The sequence below is a fragment of the Cyclopterus lumpus genome, chromosome 17 (assembly GCF_009769545.1).
Source record: "Cyclopterus lumpus isolate fCycLum1 chromosome 17, fCycLum1.pri, whole genome shotgun sequence".
Classification (NCBI taxonomy): Eukaryota; Metazoa; Chordata; class Actinopteri; order Perciformes; family Cyclopteridae; genus Cyclopterus; species Cyclopterus lumpus.
This window is the reverse complement of record NC_046982.1, coordinates 4,715,263-4,736,622: the sequence shown is the minus strand read 5'-3', so window position 1 is coordinate 4,736,622 and position 21,360 is coordinate 4,715,263. Positions and strand designations below refer to the sequence as shown.

General features: G+C 47.0%; 1 protein-coding gene across 1 annotated transcript in view; it reads left to right on the top strand.

Annotated features, from left to right (window-relative positions):
* zswim5 (zinc finger, SWIM-type containing 5) overlaps positions 1–19,245 on the top strand; it is a 51,302-nt gene extending 32,057 nt beyond the window's left edge. Inside the window, exons 2-16 of the mRNA XM_034554658.1 lie at positions 3,518–3,705; positions 3,806–3,974; positions 5,779–5,927; positions 7,398–7,548; positions 8,884–9,060; positions 9,197–9,373; positions 9,909–10,055; positions 10,186–10,323; positions 12,416–12,567; positions 13,127–13,229; positions 13,333–13,468; positions 13,731–13,888; positions 13,974–14,137; positions 14,756–14,837; positions 15,473–19,245. Of these exons, the coding sequence (XP_034410549.1) occupies positions 3,518–3,705; positions 3,806–3,974; positions 5,779–5,927; positions 7,398–7,548; positions 8,884–9,060; positions 9,197–9,373; positions 9,909–10,055; positions 10,186–10,323; positions 12,416–12,567; positions 13,127–13,229; positions 13,333–13,468; positions 13,731–13,888; positions 13,974–14,137; positions 14,756–14,837; positions 15,473–16,335 (2,954 nt within the window). The 3' untranslated portion in view covers positions 16,336–19,245. The remainder of the gene's footprint in view (positions 1–3,517; positions 3,706–3,805; positions 3,975–5,778; positions 5,928–7,397; positions 7,549–8,883; positions 9,061–9,196; positions 9,374–9,908; positions 10,056–10,185; positions 10,324–12,415; positions 12,568–13,126; positions 13,230–13,332; positions 13,469–13,730; positions 13,889–13,973; positions 14,138–14,755; positions 14,838–15,472) is intronic.
* The last annotated feature ends 2,115 nt before the right edge of the window (positions 19,246–21,360 follow it).

The following is a 21,360-nucleotide window of genomic DNA, read 5'->3' as shown; positions in this document are numbered from 1 at the left end:
GGGTACAGTTTTACATGAAGCCTTGGGTACTAGACACAGGTTTGATAATAGGGATAAAGAATGTCATTATTCGTGGCGTACCTCAAGGTTCTGCTCTCGGTCCCCCTCTATTCCTATTAAAAATGTATATTGTGAAGTGGCTGCTAGTATCTTTTTTGGGGCTTTCTAAATGATAAAAACATTCATCTTCTCTGGTTTTAATTCTTACCTTACTGCCTTTGTCTCTCATATATGACATATGAAGGACATTCTGACATATATAATATATAAAACTATCTTATTGAGTGCTGTGCAGCTTGTGAAAGCAGATGTTTAATGTCTTTGCTTGCTTGCTGCAGCAGCTGTATATTTACAGACAGATGTGAGAGTGGCATTGGATCGGTCTTCCCATCTTAGCCAGAGAGCCCGAAAAAAAAGTGCATTTCTCTCAAAACCAACCAACGAGCCAATCGCAAGAGACCCCAGCGGCATTGTTGTTATACGCAAAGCCTCTGAAGCCAGAAAACAAATCTTGCATGAGTTTGACGACTCTGTCTGGAATGGCCACGTTGCGTAGGAGAATATTTCCGAGGTATAAAATAAAAAAGACAAGAAATCTGCTAAATTCCGGATAATTAAACCCAGGGTTATTCTGTGTGAAACTGGAAAGAGATGGAGGGGAAGGGCGGCCATGCAGATGGACTGGGAACTGTGTGTGAGCCATTTTAGGCTTGATTGAAAGTGAAAAGAGCAGTGGTGTCACCATCACATTCATGCTTGTGGTCTGAGCAACAATAGGCTTTAACCTAACAGAAGGAGGAGGGAGGGGAGGGGAGGCAGAAAAAGTAGAGTAGCCCCCCCCCCCCTCCCCGCGAGCTGTGGGGAAATCTTCATTATCATTATCATCTGATATCAACAATTTTTACACTTCCTCTGACAAGTGTGCCGATGACTGACGACTGGCAACACATTATTTTGACAGCTTGGAGGAAAGATGGCTCTCAAATGCCCCCCCCCCCCCCCTCCCCCTTGACGCTTTTAAGAAATGCTCTCCCCTCGATTTTGCGCCTGATCCTTTTACTCTCCGCTGTGATGATTTCAGAGCCGGAAGATCACATTTGGGCTCCCCTCGCACGGAGCTGTGGTTAGTGAAAATGGTCTCGACAGGTATATCCATTATGAAGACAGGGGGAAGGAACGGGAAGGCTTCTCTCTCTCTCTCTCTCTCTCTCTCTCTATCTCTTTCTCTCTCTCTCTCCTGACATTTCTGATATTACCATGCGCTGCGTGACACAACGATCGCTTTGACAGGCGGACTCCGTGGGAAGGGAGAGAGTTTTAACACTTTTGGAGGACTCTTCATGTCCGTCACTGGCAGATGCATCAGCCTCTCCCTCCCTCCCTCCCTCCCCAGTCTCTCTGTCTCTCTCACCCGTCCTGTCATGGTCAGGTGCCGCGTTTGTCTCCGTCACGTCCTTTTTGGGAAAAATGGTTTGATCGGCCAAAGGTGCTCGGGCCGGTATCTCACTCAATGTCCCACCGGCCATTACCGGTCCAAATTCAGTCTTTGGCGTTGTGTCCGCAGGTCGGGGTTCTTTGTATGTTGGCGGTCTGGGAGTTGGGTGCTACCCTGCTGGGCGGGAAGTGTTGAGCTTGGTCCCGGTTCAGATCACGCCGGTGCGACGACGGGGGTCGCATCGGACCCTTTTTCAAGCCTTTTCAACGTGGTCGTCAACGGGGAAAGTGGTTAGCAGTTGATTCTCTGTATGTGTGTGTGTGTGTGTGTGTGTTCGTTCACAACGCTTGGTTTGGAAAAGCCTAGCGTGGGATTTTGCCAGGGAGACGGCTTAAAGCTGGCTTATTAAGCTGCTTCTACCATGCTGGCCCATACCCCAGAATGTAATTGTTTGTGTGTGTGTGTCTTTGCATTAGTGTATGTTAGTTAGCGCTCCAGACATGTACTTTTTGTCAACCCATGCCCAGAATAGCCCATATAATTGCCTTAGTTAGCTTGCCCGCCCTCCCTTCATGCCTCTCTCTCTCTCTATCTCTTTTCTAGTGGGGTTGCTATGGTTTGGTGAGATACAGTAATCCAATGTGTACACACACACACACACACACACGCCTCACCTCATAAATAATTGACCTGTCACGGTGAGACGACAGGACAGACCAGATACACTCTCCCCTCCTCTATTCTCTCCTCTCCTCTCACATTTCTCCCCCTATCTCGTCCCCTTTATCCTCCGCAGCCTTTATCTTTCCTTTACCCTTCCCTATTTGTCAGTATTCACCTTTTTAGGTCATCTTTCAGTGTCTGGGCCATACATGATCTGTGCAGTTGATTGCGATGCAATGAAAGGGCTTCATTTGGTCCCATGTGCTCTTTCGTTCATTTAGTTAAAGTTTCGGTGAATACAATTCTGGTTGGCATTAAAAAAAAAAGAATGCGTCAAACGTGGCCGTGCAACTTTGTTGGTATGATAAATCAAGCCCGAGTGGCACTCGGCTCAATGGAGGTTGGGCAAACAGGATTGTTGCTCCTTGTCTGTCTTTTGCGTTGAGCTTGAGCAAGTTCTTAGATATTCAACATTTGATTTCAGTCAGACAGCTGCCGGTTCTTTGCAGTGTGGCCCCCAGGATAGAGCCTTGAGGTACTCCACAATTGAGCTTTGTATATTCTTTATTGCTTCCATTCATTAAACTTGTATCGAGACCTTAATTAAGCTTGGTCATTCTGACTGCAAAGACTACGGCTGTTGGTCTGCTGATGGCCAGTGGTCAATGTGCAAAGTCCATCGAGCCAATGTAACGGCTGCACCACTAAGAGTACAAGAGATGGTTTCTTCCCCCCCGAATGCTAAAAGCCAGCGGTTAGCTTAGTGGGTGGGCCTAAAGATGAACTATGCTAAGCAGATTTCATCTCTACAGGCTACTACCCTCACTGTGTGTGTGTGTGTGTGTGTGTGTGTGTGTGTGTGTGTGTGTGTGTGTGTGTGTGTGTGTGTGTGTGTGGGTGTGTGTGTGTGTGTGTGTGTGTGTGTGTGTGTGTGTGTGTGTGAAGGAAATGATCGCGCCCTTAAACCCCCCCCCCCTCCCTTTTTCACTGCACACATACAAACGCATGGCGACATAAGGAGCGAGGGGTAGGGAGGGGGTATCAGGTGGCGCGGTGTCTCATTAAGACGTGTGTGTCCTGTATGTCTGCAGAGGGCTCAGATTACCACAGACGCTCCTTCTCTGGCGCTCCTTATACTCCTCGGCTGTCGGGTAGCAGCTAACACAAAGGAGCAATGATGTTAACTTAACTAGAGAAACCCGGGGGGAAAACAACGTTCACTACATGTGTGGATAACGGTGGCTGTGTCTCATGTTAACTTTTGGTAAAAAGGAAACCTCTAATGGTCACCTGGCGCACCATCATCATGCAGGCATTCAAATGTCGGCCAGGATTGTTAAGTGCTTTTTTGTTGTTGTTTTTCCTGTCACAGTAAAATAATGAAACTCACTTCTGCGTCCTCCCTTTGTGTCTCTGCAGGGTTTCACCTCAGTGGCACAGTCACTGAACCCGCCACGTCGTCGGAGCCAGAGGTCACCCACAAGGTGGCCATCAGCTTCGACCGATGCAAGATCACCTCCGTCACCTGCGGTTGCGGGAACAGGGACATTTTCTACTGCGCCCACGTGGTGGCGCTCTCTCTGTACCGCATTCGCAAGCCCGAGCAGGTAACAACGGCGTCGCCTCCGCAACAACAACAAAATCAATGTCATGGACATGCAAAATCTCATATCTGTGTGTGTGTGTGTGTGTGTGTGTCTGACACAGGTGAAGCTGCGGTTGCCCATCTCGGAGACGTTGTTCCAGATGAACCGGGATCAGCTGCAGAAGCTGGTCCAGTACCTGATCACGGCCCACCACACCGAGGTGCTGCCCACAGCTCAGAAGCTGGCTGACGAGATCCTCTCCTCCAACTCTGAGATCAACCAGGTTCACGGTGAGCGGACGACTTTCACGTGCCAGCTGATTTTGAATGTAGGAGAGTAAATGGCGCTTCTCTTAATTGTCGAAGAGTCAGCTTTGCCAAGCTGCTATCTTTACAGCGACAGGCCAGACTTACAAGCATCTGGACTTGAAGCCTGAAGGCCCGTCACACGCCCGAGCCCTGATTACTCTGGCGAAGCAGCAAAGGCAGGCTTCAAATGCCTCGGTTGACTTCTTAGTTCCCTCTCTTCAGTGACTACCTCCTTCCAGTGGCAGGAGGATGTTAAAGCAAAGCAGGGGGAAATGATGAAATGGCTGCAGGAGAAGGTCGAGAGAAGGAAAGGGACGCTGAGAGGAAGAGACGGGAGGGATGGCACTCGGGGAGACGGAAAGGAAAAGATGAAAGGACGGGAGAGATGAAAAAGAGCTGGAGACCCACAGCAGACCTGCATCTGGGAAAACGACAAACTCCACACATCCTCTCTCCAAACAAGAGTCTTCTTCTGTTCCTTCCATTTCATCCGCCCCCGCTAGATGTTGACATTCTCCAGCGCTCCTGTCCAGGAAGCCCCGGCGCTGCGTTTCCCGTCGGCGTTTGACAAGGGGGATCATGGGGGTTGGAGTTCAGTCGACCCAGGAGCAGGGCTTTCTTTGATGGGGGAGAATGTTGCCGTTTGCCCGTTGCGTACTCCCAGCCAGTTGGAAACGCATCTCTCCGGGCGTTCCTCAGCCCGCTTCCTGCTAGATCAAAGCAAGCCTCGGCGTTTCGGAGCACATCTACATTTCCCCGTTGAATTACTCAGACGCACACGCGCTCCCAGCCGAAAGGAAGAGAAATAAAGCTGGCCTTATATTCCCTCAGTGTGCCATTAGCGTGAATCAAGCAGCTTTTCTCAAGTGTCAAGTAGGTGCTCTGTAAGTTAAATGTAAAACAAATACCTATGAGAGCACTATCAGTGTAACAACTCACCAAAGATGAATTCAGAATTAGTCATTTTCAGTTTTTTAAGGTTTGGATTGCTAACTATCCATCTGAGCTGTATCGAATGTTGTTGTTCTTTCCACAGTTTGAAGCTTCTATTGATGTTTTTTTAAATATTTTTAAATGACATTTTGAACGAAGCTTTCGACATATATGCGATGACATCATCAGCATTAAAAATACAAAAATAAATACACACTTAAAAATACATCCTTCTAGAAAATCCTCAGCAGGGAGAGCTTCGGGCCGCAGTGACACAGTTGTTTTTGGATGGAAGCAGAATATTTCGCTAAGTAAACACGTGTCGGAGGATTTTTTGGAAACGATTCCATCTTTTGGACTTCACGACACTCTGGAGTCATTAGAAGTCAGAAACAATCCTACGCAGCCACCACTGGAATCAAATTCTTCGACGCTATCCTCAATTCAACTCAATCCCCCTCGCTCTTTCCTCCGCTACTCTGTGTGTGGAGAGGCAAAAGCCCCGCACTCAGGGAAACATGAGAGCTGAGGATATGTTATGTTTATGTGACGTTTGAGCAGAATGAATACAGGAGAAACACGGACCAGTAAATCCTAATCTTCATCTGCACACAAATACAGGGCCCAAACCGAATGATTAGAGATAACATAAAACAAGTGCGGGGCGTTCGAATGTCGATTCCGACTTCAAACGTCAACGTTATGACTGAAGCTTCGTCTTGAAGGACACGGTGGAGATAAGGAAACCGTGTTTGTTTGTTTGTTTTCCCGAGTGAGGCTCCATTTCCCCGCGGTCACCATCCGTTTATTCTTGTTGTCCGAGTTTAATGCTCCGCATGTGTGCATTTACCAGGCGCTCCTGACCCGACGGCAGGCGCCAGCATCGACGATGACAACTGCTGGCATCTGGACGAGGATCAAGTCAGGGAGCAGGTCAAACAGTTTCTCTCACAGGGAGGGTACTACGGCTCCGGGAAGCAACTCAACTCCATGTTCGCCAAGGTATGCGTCGCCACTTCCTGTTTCTGCTCCGCTACGGTGGCTATTTCTGTATTGATTCAAACACCATCATAATCGACATCACGACGCCGATAATAAACATAAAGGTCTGCAGCAGCCGCCTATTCGAATGCACTAGTGACCAATTAGAAGCTACGCTATGGTGCTTTGTTCGGATTGTATTTGTTAAGTATCAAACTCCACTAGTGAGGCCACTTGTAACATGGACATATGTTTAAAGGGGGAATTTTAGTATTGCACTTCCATAAAGTTGGGGTACTCAAAAGTTGACGCAAGAAAAAAGGAAAATTGATGCAGCAGACCCTAGTATGGATCAAGCTCAATCTGACATTTCCCACAATGCATCTCTTAAGTGCCTGGCATTAGACCCTTCCAGCTGGATGAATTCAAACCCCACGCTTTCCGGTTTGTACTTTATGTTCAAATGAATACAAAGAAACTCAAATATCTATATGTCCTTCAGTCTGAATTTCTTCGTTCCTATTTTCCTACACATTAAACACTTGTCTCCACAAAAGTATGATTTGCCATTGAGAGAATGGCACAAAGACTCGAATGAAGACCTTCTGTAGATTTATTTCTTTGACGGTATTCATTCAACCTCAAGGCATTAACAGGTCTTTTTATATGGTTGAATATAGCTTTGCAAATCCTCAAAGTCGATATAGAGCATTCATAAATGCCAATCTAACACAGACCTATATACACAGCACATTTGAGCTACTGATATTTCAGAGCTAACTCCATTCAAACTTGCACACAAAGCTCAAGGATCGATAAGTCAGGCATACAAGTGTGTGTGTGTGTGTGTGTGTGTGTGTGTGTGTGTGGGGGGGGGGGGGGGGGGGCTGTTTATTGGTGGCCTTCACCCGGTTTTAAAACACCTTGAATGCAGCCTCATGTTGAACCTCAAGTATTCTGAAATGTTGCATGTTGCCAGTAATCATGCTTTGGCTCATTCATCCACTCAAATCCACAGGTTTTTATATATAGATGATTTTGACGTGTGTCATATCTGGATCACAGACGCACGCTTCTAACATCTCCAAATATTAAGGAAACATTTCTCGTCCGTTCAATATGAGCCACAGGGGGTGGGGGGCGCTTAGCTTAGCTTAGCTTAGACTGGAAACATGTGAAAACAGCGAGTCTGGCTTTGTCCAAAGGTAACAAAATACTCTCCCTTATGAAGCTTACTAATTAACACATCACATGTCTTTCATTTGCAACAAAACCTAAATGTTAAATCACAACCAGCCGTGACTCGAGGAGGGATAAACACGTATTTATTACAGGGGCTTTAGATTCATCCAGAGGCAATTTTATGTTTTTAGGCGAGCGATATTCTCCTGTTTACAGTCTAAGCTCACTGCCGCACCCCCCCCCCCTCCATGTTCAACCGGGTGTAAGGAGTCTCAGTAACTAAGCCTGCACTGTCCCGGATCTTTCCAGGTCAGGGAGATGCTACGAATGCGAGACTCCAACGGCGCCCGAATGCTGACGCTCATAACGGAACAGTTTATGGCGGACCCCCGGCTGTCGCTATGGAGACAACAGGGCACCGGCATGACGGATAAGTGCCGGCAGCTCTGGGATGAGCTAGGTAAGAACTGTCAGAAGGACTGTGTGTGTGTGTGTGTGTGTGTGTGTGTGTCCACGTTGATCTTTCATATTACTGAACCCATCAGTTCTTTCTTTCTTCTGCTCAGCACAAAGGGGCGTTTTAGGCCTTTTGTCGGGGCTCAAATGTTGACATCCGTCGAAAACCCCCATTGTCCCATGTATTATTTTTAGACATTAATTCCACGCCCGATATGTTTAAATCCACTCAAGTAAAATCTGAGATGAATGAATCCTCGCAATTGTTGTCTTCACTGTACGGGAGCCCGGAGGGACAATTGAGTGACATTCAACTTTTGTTTTGGAGGGCAGAGATCTGCACTCAACTGAGTGTTTGTTAACGAGGGTTTCAAGACCGCCAGTCAGCCGGCCCATCAGTCACTGTAGGTCGGACGGCCGGGCCGGCAGAAGGGTCCACACCCGGCCACCGTGTCGGCTCATCGCTCATCCAGTCAGTGAGCTGTTTGGTCTTCTCCTTCCTCCTTCCCCGGTCCTCCTACTCCCTTTTTTTGCTGCTCCCCTGCACAGAGGGAATGAGGAAAACGGCTGCCGATCAATACGGCTGCTCAGCTTCTCTGCAATCAATCTCAGCATTTAGGAGGTCAATGAGAACGCTTCCTGGGTGAGCGAGGGAGATCATGACACAGACGGGGACAGCAGCCAGACGCTCGGGGTTTGCTGCCCCGATCACTTTCCTCAGAGACGTCTGCACCCGGTTGACCGGTTGAGGTCTGCGTATGGAGAGCAGAGAGAGTTTAGTGTTTCCAGCTTTTCAGGCGTAGAAACACGACTAAATCTTAAGCACAAATAGTCAGTGTTCTTCCCCCCGCTATATTATTCTCTGGTTGGGGTTCTGATTCATCCTTGGTGGGCTTTCTTCAGTAATAGATCAACTGTTTAGTCGGCGAAATATCCGAAACATAATGAAAATGCTCATCAAACGTACCCAGAGCCCACGGTGCATCTTGAAATTGCATTTTTTTTTTTTTTATCAGCAGGACAAAATCCAAAGATATTCAATTCACGATCATGTATAACAGTATATGTATAACAGTATAACAGCTCTGTTTTTTACTGTTTTTTTGGAGCATTTAAAGCTGCCAATTCCCAACATGTGTGCTCCAGTATGTGTATTGTACGTATTAGTATTCGTTGTATGACGTACAGTTTCTTGTTTCATACGTCTGGAGAATCTAAAACTGTGACTTTGGAAAAAGGATTTCTGTTAAAAGCAGGAAATGAAGAGAAGCTGCCAGCTGCATTCAACTGCTTCCTGCGCATCCTGACCTCTCACCGCCCCCTCCTTCTTTTACCCCAGGTGCATTGTGGGTGTGCGTGGTGCTCAACCCCCACTGCAAGAGCGAGGAGAAGAGCGGCTGGCTGAAGCAGCTGAAGAAGTGGGGCGACCTGGACGTCTGCCCGCTGGAGGACGGCAACTACGGCAGCGAGCTTCCAAACATCACCAACGCTCTACCGCAGAGCAACCTGGCACAGGGTCAGCACACACACACACACACACACACACACACACACACACACACACACACACACACACACACTGAACACAAATGAACGTAAACGCCGTGACTCTATCGATAACTGAGTGGCCGTTGTTTTTTCTTTTGTCTCAGACTCTCTGTCCAGGCCGAGGAGGTCGGTGTTCAGCCGGGCCGTCGAGGCCTGCGACCTCCACTGGCAGGACAGCCACCTCCAGAGGATCATCAGCAGTGACCACTACATGTCTCCGTCCTACCAGAGAGAGGGCGAGAGTCTGCTGTTCAACCCGCAGGGCCTGCCGCTCTGGCTAGGTGAGTCCGAGTGGGGTGGTTCTTTTTTTTCTTCTCCTATTTGACTCCTCAGAAAGTCAGCGTCCTTATTTGGTCTCGATATCTAGATGTTCACTGAAATTGAAGCAGTAATTCATCACTAATTTCCAGGAATATATAATTGTATGAACCTATCGCATCATATCTAGTAAAATAATATGTTTATTCATGCTACAAACATGCTCTTTCTGCATTACAGCAGTAAGGGAAAAAACGTCATTTTCAGGTGGAGCGGCAGTGTTTCTGTGGCACTTCATACACACACACACACACGATCTGTTATGCCGCTGAAAGCCGAACACACACACACACACACACACAGTAATTCTGCTGATATTGGGGCCAGTATCTGCAGTAAGCAGCTTCCAGCTAAGATCTGTCAGATTTTGCAACTTAAGCCAGCTATCAGACGCACACTGGCGTTCTGCTGAGACTGCAGTGTGTGTGTGTGTGTGTGTGTGCGTGTGTGTGTGTGTGCGTGTGTAGCTGTCCTGACTCTACCTTGTCTCACACATAGACCATGTCCCGACGGCGTGCGCTCGCGTTGACGCCTTGCGCTCCCACGGATACTCCCGTGAAGCACTGCGATTGGCCGTGGCCATCATCAACACGCTCCGCCTCCAGCAGCAGAGACAGATGGACATCTACAAACACCAAAAGAAAGGTAACACACCACACTCTCACACACTCACTCTCACACACACACACACACACACACAGACACACACACACTTATAGTTCTTGTAATTGTTTTGTGGTTAAAGTGTTGACATGTAAACATTTTCCTCGCTCAGAGCTTCTCCAGAGGGGCGTGACTTCCACCACCAACCTGGAAGGCTGGGTGGGTCATCCCTTGGACCCGATCGGCTGTCTGTTCACCACGCTCACCGAAACGTGCCGCGTGGACGACGACAACACCATGGATACGGGAGGTACGAAGACGTGCCGCTGTTTTCAAAGCAACTCTATTTTAGAAACCTAAAAGAGAAAACCTTCAAAAGAAAAGAATATCGGTTTTAGTGCACGCGACATTTAGGAACTGTAGACCAGCAACTATCCTGTGAAAATTACAGATTTTGTCAATTGAGTCTAGTGGCGTAGAGCAAATAGTGGCCACGACTATTCTATGAGTTGTGTTGCCCTGCAGTGCTTTTTGCTTGCAGACGACAGACCAACAAACTGTCTAACCTCTGGTCTTTTATAGAAAATCATGAGAAGGCTCGTCACAAGATGAGTTTCAGACGTGGAAAGTACTCCGTGTCTCTACAGGCTCAAGAGCTGAGTCACTGAAATGTATAGTTTAGCTTGAAATAAATGTATTCCAAAAAGTACAATTTACATTGAAATGATATTTTGACATGGCTCTACATTTGACATGACATTAGTTGTTGCCACATCCATATATATATATATTTATTTATATATATATATATATATATATACCGGTATATATATGTATGGACCACGGACTCCACGTTCTTATATCCAGGAGGCCCCTTATTGTGCTGCGTGCGTGCGTGTGATATATGTATAGAATCCATCACCATTTTGCATTTCACACCCTGCCCAGGGCCTTTTTTTCCACCAGTGGCCATTGCATAGGGGTTGGCTTTTCCCATTGTTACCAGGCTACAGGGAACTATTGTCAACCCAAACAATGCTGACCACTGGCACACTCATTGGTGTGTGTGTGTGTGTGTGTGTGTGTGTGTGTGTGTGTGTGTGTGTGTGTGTGTGTGTGTGTGTGTGTGTGTGTGTGTGTGTGTGTGTGTGTGTGTGTGTGTGTGTGTGTGTGTGTGTGTGTGTGTGTGTGTGTGTGTGTGTGTGCGCGTGTGTGTGTTGGCGATAGAAGGAAAGATTGTCTTATGTTGTTTTGGGAATTTGAGAAGAATTGTGTGTGTGTGTGTGTGGCCTGATCACCATGCTATATGCTCTGGAATATGGAATATGCTGACCATTGGCACACTCATTGGTGTGTGTGTGTGTGTGTGTGTGTGTGTGTGTGTTGGCGATAGAAGGAACGATTGTCTTATGTTGTTTTGGGAATTTGAGAAGAATTGTGTGTGTGTGTGTGTGTGTGTGTGTGTGTGTGTGTGTGTGTGTGTGTGTGTGGCCTGATGCTATATGCTCTTTCATGCTCTGGAAGGCAGCTGGGAACATCTGTTATAAGGCGTGAGGTTGGTAGGGGGGGGGTGCATGTGGGGGAGGGTGGCAGACCCTGTGTCGACGAATGAAAATGCAGTTATCCCTTTTGATCTTTTCAAATCAACCAATGAGTTAACCGCTCATGGACCAAAACAAAACCAAACAAGCACAAACGAGTTACCGCTGGGGTTAAGCCTGTAAACATCAGTTTCTACGTTTCCCTAGATTTCTACACTCACACACATGCATAGAATAAACAGGATTGAGGGGATCTATTGCTCGGAGGGGATTTAGGCAGAATGATGGGATGGGGGGGGGGGGGGGGGGGGGGGCGAGAGACAACAAACGGGCACCAATCAACAGCTGAGGCTCTCGTGGCATCTGTTCTCACTTATGGCTGTCGAGCATCGGTTGTAGGGTTAGCGGCCATCGTGGAAGCGGTATTTGTGTGATGTCACACAAGCTTTACAAACGCAGGTCGGACCTGAAGTTTTTTTTTCCGACATGCTGCAGTATTCACTCGCTCTCTCTTGATACAGAAGCAGTCCGTCCCGAGTTCAACTGCATTAAAAGCAATGGGGGAAAGGGGTCACGGAGAAGGTCCTGTCAGGTTATGCACCTATTAGCTTCAGTTTACAAAAAGTATTCATCAATTATTTATTTGAGTACAATTAGGGTGAATTTTCTGCCCCGAAGGCCTCACAGTTGCTCTCATTGATAGAGATGGACAGGGCAGCAGAATCAGCTCGACACACGGTGGCTGATAACTAATGGCTGACAAAATTCATCAAGACTGTCGTTCCAATTCTGATTTGAACGCACCCTCTTGCTCGGGTCACTAAATGCTTCTTGTTGCTTTCCTCCCTTGCCACCTCTCAGAAGGCGACCCCAGGCCCCCGGTGTACCACCACGTACCCGTGTGGGGCAGTCCTGACGGAGGGGAGTCCTACCTGACCTTGGCCTTAGAGGTGGCTCTGATGGGCATGGGCCAGCAGAGGATAATGCCCGAGGGCCTGTACGCTCAGGATAAGGTACGGTAGTCCAGAAAAAAAACACATTCAAACATAATCCAGGTTTTACTCCCTTTTTTTTTTAAAGAGGAAACTGTAAAGCTCGGTTGCTCGCATTTGGGTAGCTGAACTGTATTTGTTGCGGTGTGTAGACAATGTCACCGCCGCAGAGAATCACTATAATTAAACGTCTGTGCGAAGTAATTGCCATGCAAAAAAAAAAAGAAAAAAGAAAAGAGGAAAGGTCACAGCATTTTGTTTAATGAAAAAACAAGCCCGCGCACTTTGTATTGGGATCAATCCAAGGAACATTTCTTTCGGTGCATTGTAATCCGCTGTGACGGCAGACATTTTAACAGCTTAAACTCAAAATCCCCTCTGAAAGAAGTAAACCGTTAAACCAAAGTGCAACACTATTTTCTCTCACTAAACAGCTGTAAATTGCGGTTCTGGAACTGTGTTTTCATGAACAACCAGATGTCATTGAAACCATTGATATGAAAAGGTCCACCCCCCACAATTCTTGTCTCTCATTCGCCGCTCGGTCACCGTGGATAACGACGTGTGAATTGCGTTCTAGGTGTGTCGGAACGAGGAGCAGATTGTGGCGAAGCTTCAGGAACTGGAGCTGGACGAGCTCCTGGTCCAGACTCTTCGGAAACAGGCCATACAGCTGCTGGAAGGTACGGCGCCTTTCAGGCCTCGTCACGCCATCTCGCGTTGTTGAGAAGAGAACATGAATAAACCTCTCGCTCTCTCTCTCTCTCTCGCTCTCTCTCTCTCCAGCCGGTCCGTTCAGCGGCCTCGGGGAGGTCATCCACAGGGAGAGCGTTCCCATGCACACCTTCGCCAAGTACCTCTTCTCTGCCTTGCTGCCGCACGACGCCGACCTGGCGTACAAGGTGGCCCTCCGCGCCATGAGGTCAGTATGACGCGTGTTCAGCTGTCGGCTCATGAGGTCAAAGTAGCACACGCAGCGCTACAAATCCTTCATGAGAGAGCGATTTAAAAAAAATATATATATATATTTCCACTAATATGTTTGAATTGGTAGTACAAGTAGTATGATCTTTGACAGTATTCTTAAACACCACTTTAAAGTTAGAATAGGTTCCTTGTAGCATCTAAAACCAGCTGCAAAGACAGTGGTGAACAATGCGGCCGTTGTTGTGTGTTGCCGCCAGGCTGCCGGTGCTGGAGTCCTCAGGGGGCTCGGGGGACGTGGGCCACCCCCACCACGGCATCTCCATAGTTCCAAGCAGATACCCGCGCTGGTTCACACTGGGACACCTGGAGTCCCAGCAGTGCGAGCTGGCCTCCACCATGCTCACCGCCGCTAAAGGTATCGTAGCGCCGGCACGTCCACGTGTCACCGACACCGCCCCCTTTTGGATACGTGTATGTTTATTCAATTTGTTTGCCTGCAGGTGACATGTTGAGGTTGCGGACCGTGCTGGAGGCCATCCAGAAGAACATCCACTCCTCTTCCTTAATCTTCAAGCTGGCCCAGGACGCCTTTAAGATAGCCACACCCGCAGACAACCCGCCGGATATAACTCTGCTCAACGTGGCACTGGAGCTGGGACTGCAGGTACTGTGTGTGTGTGTGTGTGCGTGTGCGTGAGAGAGAGAAAGCAAGCACGCGAGGTATGAGGGCAAGTCAGCAATTTTCATGAATTATTTAACCACAAAAACATAAATCTGAGCACCGGTCACCAGTCAAAACATGCAACAGTTCCCTTGAACTTGTAATCCTCGCTACAAATAACCAGAGGAAACATCACACAGCGTTTCTCGATTGAGAGGAAAATCCACGTAATTAAGCCTTTTGGGTTCCACAGAAGAAGAAGAAAAGAAAAAGGAAAAACACATCTTTCACATCATCAAGGCAGCGGCCTGTTCCCGCGCTGGTAGTCGGCGTCTCGGCTGGATTCCTGTCAGCAAGAGTGCTAATAAAGTGCTCAGAGTGGAAGGGTCACAATTAGTGCCAACACATTTTGGGACGCGTCTGTCACCACTGGAGACGTGCCGCCTTGTTCTTCAAACAGCTCAATGATGAAAATCACACATTTCATGCTCACTAGTTTTACGTTTGAAACGTGCAGATATGTTCGCATTGTTTTGTCAATATTCTGAAGAGAAAAAAAACGCAGGTAGATTGTGTTCCTATTGCCGTCAGTAAACGCCACGGTGTGTATGCGCTTCGCAGGTGATGAGGATGACTCTGTCCACACTGAACTGGAGAAGGAGAGAGATGGTCCGCTGGCTGGTAACCTGTGCCACTGAAGTCGGTATGTTCAACACACACACACACACACACGGGGGTTCTGATTCAATACAGTTTATGGCTGTCCAAATCCAATCAAAGGTCGATTGAGACGTGTTTATGTTGAGCATTTTTCGAGAAAAACGTACACAAATGTAAAAAATAAAAATTTTTGAAAAAGTGTTCATGAAGACCAAAATGTCATTGAAAGGAAAACAGTTTATGACCCAAAGCCAGCTGAGCAGTCAAGGTGGGTTTGTGATACTAGACCTGGAGCCATGGCAACCGATCAACAGCATAAACGATGACTGCTAAAAATGTGTGGCTGAATAATCATAAGGGAAACTACAGCCATTTTATTAAATCTCATGCATGTTGTGGTGGGGGGGGGTCGAGTTCATGGGTACATGTTGTTGTTGTTGTTGTTGTTGTTGTTGTTCTACAGCCAATAGAATAAAAGCTCATCTGGGCATAAAGGAAAATACAATAACACCACATCATTGAAGCTCACCGTCTTCTCTTTTTAAATGTTTTTCTCTCCGCCCTTGTCAGATTCTCTCTTCTCACTGTGGAAAAAAAACGTGATAAACAACAATCAGAGAGCTGGGATCACACCAGTATAGCGTGATTTTCGTTCTGACCCCTCTCCTCCACCCCCAGGTCTGCGGGCGCTGGTGAGCATCTTACAGAGCTGGTACACCCTCTTCACGCCGACCGAGGCCACCAGCATCGTGGCGGCCACCGTCATGTCGCACAACACCATCCTGCGGCTCAGCCTCGACTACCCGCAGCGCGAGGAGCTGGCCAGCTGTGCCAGGACGCTGGCGCTGCAGTGCGCCATGAAGGACCCCCAGAACTGCGCTCTGTCGGCCCTGACGCTCTGCGAGAAGGACCACATCGCCTTCGAGACGGCCTACCAGATCGTGATCGACGCGGCGTCCACGGGTATGACGTACTCCCAGCTGTTCACCATCGCGAGGTACATGGAACACCGAGGATATCCCCTGCGCTCCTTCAAGTTGGCCTCGCTCGCCATGACCCACCTCAACCTGGCGTACAACCAGGACACGCACTCGGCTATCAACGACGTGCTCTGGGCCTGCGCGCTCAGCCACTCCCTGGGTAAAAACGAGCTCGCGGCCATCATCCCCCTGGTGGTGAAGAGCGTGCACTGCGCCACGGTGCTGTCCGACATCCTGCGGCGGTGCACCATGACGGCGCCGGGTCTCGCCGGTATTCCGGGGAGGCGGAACTCTGGGAAGCTGATGTCCACGGACAAGGCGCCGCTGCGGCAGCTCCTGGATGCCACGATCTCGGCGTACATCAACACCACGCACTCACGACTGACGCACATCAGTCCGCGCCACTACGGGGAGTTCATAGAGTTCCTGAGCAAAGCGCGAGAGACTTTCCTGCTGGCGCTGGACGGCCACATTCAGTTCGCCCAGTTCATAGACAACCTGAAACAGATCTACAAGGGCAAGAAGAAACTGATGATGTTGGTCAGGGAGCGCTTCGGCTGACCACGCCCCTCCCTCAAGTAGTGCGACTATTTAAGGTTTTTTTTTCTTCTTATGTTGAGCCATTTGTTGACTAAGTCTTAAGTTTTTCTCCTGTTTTGTTGTTTTGTTTCTTGAATGTGAACCAGGAAGTGTTCGCAGTACATTGCTCTGCTTCATTGAGACTGCGAAAGGCGGGGAAAGGGCTCGAAATGTCAAAGAAACGACAACAAAAACAAAGCATCCCCCCCCCCCCCCCCCCCCTCCCTTCAACTAATGTTAAATCTAGTATGAAAAAGTCAAAAGATTGTAATGGGGGGGGGGGGGGGGGGGACTAAAGGAACTTTTGAGGGTTTTTTTGTGGGGGCACAAAACCAAAAGATCTCGTTGGATGGGGTACTTACTTTGAGCCAGAAGACGCTTTCAGCTGCGGTTAAGAAGAAGAACAAGAACAAGAAGAAGAAGAAGAAGAAGAAGAAGAAGAAGAGGGGAAAGTGGTTTTCAAAGTAGAAAGGAACTTGTCATTTCAAAAGGCAAAAAAACCCAGCTGAGGTCAGAAAACGTGCACAGTGTTACCGCCATAACTCAACTGTATTATTAGTCGGCTTTAACTTCTCCATCAGAAAAATGGGCCTTGTGTTCCATTGAGAGTAGAGTAGAGAGGGCAGAAGACAGAACTCCAAGTTGTAGAAGACGTCAGCACCAACAGGTTTCTGAGCGCGAGTCCAGCTCCTCCCCTCCGCGCCTGCCTGGTCAGTGTTTTCAAATCCTAGCTGAAGTCGAGTCGTTGAGGCTCCACGGGCACATGCATAAATATATGTATCTGATAAACGATAGACGGGGGTCTCAGTATTCCCATATTTACGGCTAACGCTGCACTGCTGTACGGCTTGTTTGTAGCCAAAACCTTTGAAATCAATAACGACTCCTGTCGTCACATTTCACTCGCTAGATTGGGATTTAGTCAATAAGCAATATTAGTCAAGCTTGTGCTTAATTTTGTATATCATCCAGTGGCGTTAATTTCCCCTTCTTGTTCTCTGTTAGGAAGCTTTGGATCATACTTTGGGACCCGGGTTGATTTCAGCGTTAACTCTGCCTGTAGCTCAAGTCCCTTTTCCATCTCAAGAACTGTTTCTGGAACCCCAGAGCACAACGCCATTTTAAGAGCAGGAATGTGGTTCCAATGTTGGTTCTTTTGGTCACGGTTCCTACCCCTAAAGCCCTGGCAGATAGTACTTTTTACCAATATTGCTTGGGGTGACCTGTGCAGCACTTGTGGATCAAATAAGCACTATTTAAATGTAACCGCCAGGATTTTCTAAAAGTACTGTAAAAGTACTTAGCGAGAGGTAATTAGTGCTGAACAGTAAAGAAAATATTGGACTGATAACAAGGACCAAGCTCTGCCTTGTATATTGAGAATCAAAAAGCCTCCCAAAATATATATTTTTTTGAATTTATAGTAGAACTAGGCTTATACCACTTCCACACATTTGCACTAACTAATATTGTTACGTGAACAATAGATCAACTGATCAGGTGTAAATGGGAAACGGTTGTTTTTAGTGACCAACAAAGAAATAATGATTACCGCCCAACTCTACAAAGCCTTTTAGCATGAATTGAGCTAATCCGTAGATTTTTATCCGGCCTACAAAATGTACCGTTTGGTGAAGTCTTGCTGTGCCCATCATCTTCATTTCAAAGACAGCAAACACCGGCTGCTTCGCACCACCGTTAGCGTCTAGCTAGCGGGCGCGGTGTAGCATTTAGCTTCTAAAGAGTCGGTGGAGACCAAAATGGAGCTAAAGGGAGAAAACCCTATTGGACCAACATTTGACTGCAAACAAATACCTATGTGGCTCCATCTCTGCCACATGTGTAAATTAGCAGCTCTTTGCTAACACGATGGCGACTTTTTAAGAGGATGCATGTGTTGTATTGTTTGTGTTCTTAGCTAAACAACAACAACAACAACAACAACAATCTGAAAAGATTCAAAACCACAGTAATTGCAGTAATCACACCGTTCCCATTAGGTAAATACGCCTGCGTTGATCCAGGATTCTTCTATTCTCCCGGTTCTCTGGTCTCTCGGGATGGAAAAGAGTCTGCAGCTACTAAAGCCACGACCTGTGTGCGGTTGCGATCATGCTGGACTAAAGATACACAGTGCAAACGCTGCATGTTTTATGACTTGATGACTTAATCGTGCATATTTGAAACCACATGCTTCGGCACAGGGGAGTTTCTTTCGGGGGGGGGGCTGGTTGCATATGAGGGATGTCCACGCTCCCCTTTCTTTACCCAGTGGCAAAGCATTGTTGGCAGAATACAGCAAGAGCAAGAGCTCACCGGTCGGACTGAACGTCATCGTACGAGCACTTCACACAAATACCTCTTCAGTACGTTCCTGCCTGCTTCAGCGTTTATTTTATCAATGGTTTCAGTGACGCCGTACGTTTCGAGTCGGGCGGACATTCTTTTGAACAGAGGAACATTTTCTTGCCTGCTTTTACATTCCATGAGAGCGACCTTCGCCCACTCCCCGGGTAGTAGTCAGTCCCAACTCTGGGGGGCTTTTCCTCCGATCTGAAGAAACGCAGTTAGAAGAATGGAGGGAACACACACACACACACACACACACACACACACACACACAATTAAGGAAAACTGAGCAGAAGAAAGAAAAGAGGCTAAACTCAGTTCTCAGGGACACCACTTAAAGAAACAAAACAAAAAGTAGTAGCATTAAGCATTTAAGATATTGTAAATATGAAAGTGTCAATTCAGAAAATTGTAAAGTTATAATTATTTATGATAAGTATGTTATGTGTTTGTTTTCACTTTATTTTTCTGTTTTGTTCTCTTTTTTTTTGGCGGGGGTGTACTTGAACTGTTCTGGACAGGGAATTTGACAGCAGTTTTTTTTTTTTTGGGGGGGGGGGGGGGGGGGGGACGACTTCAAGGCATTTCTCAGGTGCGCATTTCTTTAAGATTGTTTATTTTTTGTTGTTGCTATAATAGCTACTATTATTTGTTATTATATCTATTGATTTGCAAAGACAAAAACAAACAAAAAGTCTGTTTTCCAAAAGGAAGCATGTTCGATTAAACCAGAGGGAGGCATTCGTTTGTAAACAGATACATACTAAACCTGACTATGCAGAACCACTTCGGTGGTCTTGTCGCCTCTTAAAGAGAGCGCCCCCCCCCCCCCCAGAAACGTAAAGGTGTGGAAGTAGAGACTCGGTGGACTGAACCACTAAAGAGGGGGGGGGGGGGGGGGCGGACGGACAAAGACAAGACCCAGCATGCTTGTATTTGGACAACGCGCAGTAGCCGGCCTGCATACGCTGCAACATTTAGAGGAGACGGTGGGGGGTGAATATGGTGGGAAATGCCTTTGTGACCGACCAATGTACAACGTTTATTTTTGCTTTGCTCCTTTTGTTGTTGTTGTTTTTGTTTTATTTAATCAGGACTCAAAGCCTTTAGTGTCTTCTCAGTGGTGTCGTGTGGCGGCAGCACCGCGGTGAGACGGAACAATACACGGAACGGCAAGCGCGCGTGGACAAAAAGGACGACCGTGTGTTCATTTGCTTTTTAAATTTGTATTTTTATTATTATTATTATTATTATTATTACTTTATTTGTATCGCTTTCTCAGCTCCCTTCACTATTCACCTCTTCTATCTCATCAGCATACTTAGTTTTTCTCTTTCTTTAAATCTTTAAATCTTTTAATCTTCGGCTCTCCGTCGCCGGTAACCAGCTTTCAGCTCCGGTGTCGCCGTCGACCTTCAAAGCACCCGGGACGCCGGCAGCCTGGTTTCTGCACAAAGTCCATGTCCTCTTCTGTTGTCGCGAGCTTTCTACATCATGAGGATGGGGACAATTACTTTCTTGGCTACTACACGAGGCTGTTTTCCACCTGCATGGTGGAATGAAAGAGAGATCTTTATTTTGACCACTGACTCGTCTTCAGAGCTCCAGCCAGCCGCCGTCACGCGGCGCTCTGACCGGCGGCGTGACGACCGCGAAGCTCCTCCCCCTCCGCGAAGCTCCTCCCCCTCTGTTCCGGTGTGCGTTCGCTGTATCAGCCAGTTCCTCATCGCCCCCCCTTCATCCCTCCGTAGGAGCGGGCCGGTAGAGATCTAGTTCTTCTACGGGTTTCCCACTTTGTTTTCTATCTTAAGGGAAGATGGGGAAAGTGTTTGTTGCCTCTTTGTGCTACTGATTATGAAAAAAAGGTATTTCCAGTATTTGTTGCCACAGAAGTATGATAGCTTATCATCAACACTTTTTTTTTTTTTTTTTTTTTTTTTTGCATTTTCTTGAGCTACTGTCTATAAAGCGAGAATTTATTACTATTTATGTAACGCTCCTACCATTTTATATTGTTTGTGTTGGAATCTCAGTGCTTTTCTATGAATAAAGTGTGAAACACGTCACAAGGACCTCTTTCTTTCTATTTGACCGGGACCTCCAAGCATGATGGAAATGTTACCAAGGACATTTCATCAACTACATCTAATTGTGTGCTACTTTACTTTACATTTTATGTACGAGACAAGATTTTTGAGAACATTTTGGTACTTTTTTTTGGTACTTTTTATTCTGCAAGTGCTTTAACTTTCTCCAAATGTAAAAAAATCTAAATAATACTAGCACGTTATTCGTTTTTAATTAATTCAACCGCTTCACATGCAGCCGCCACGAAAACTCTGTTTACCTCATCTACCATTTTTTCCAACCGTTTTGAAATCCAAATAATGTTCCACGCTAATCCATTTATCTTGACAGTTAAAAGTAGTTTTTTTTAAATGAAAGTTTTACAGACAACACACTCGATCATCTTGTAAAGTACGACGCAGCCTCCCAACACTGTGAAATGCATCCTGTTAGCTCGACCAGCAGCATTAAGATGAATTTTACATATTAAAAGATAGTTCTAGTACATTGCAATGTTGGTATCTTTTTCTTCCTTCTTTCTTTTGGACTTCAGGCCACCATTCCAATCTTGAGAGAAATTCAGCAGCAGCA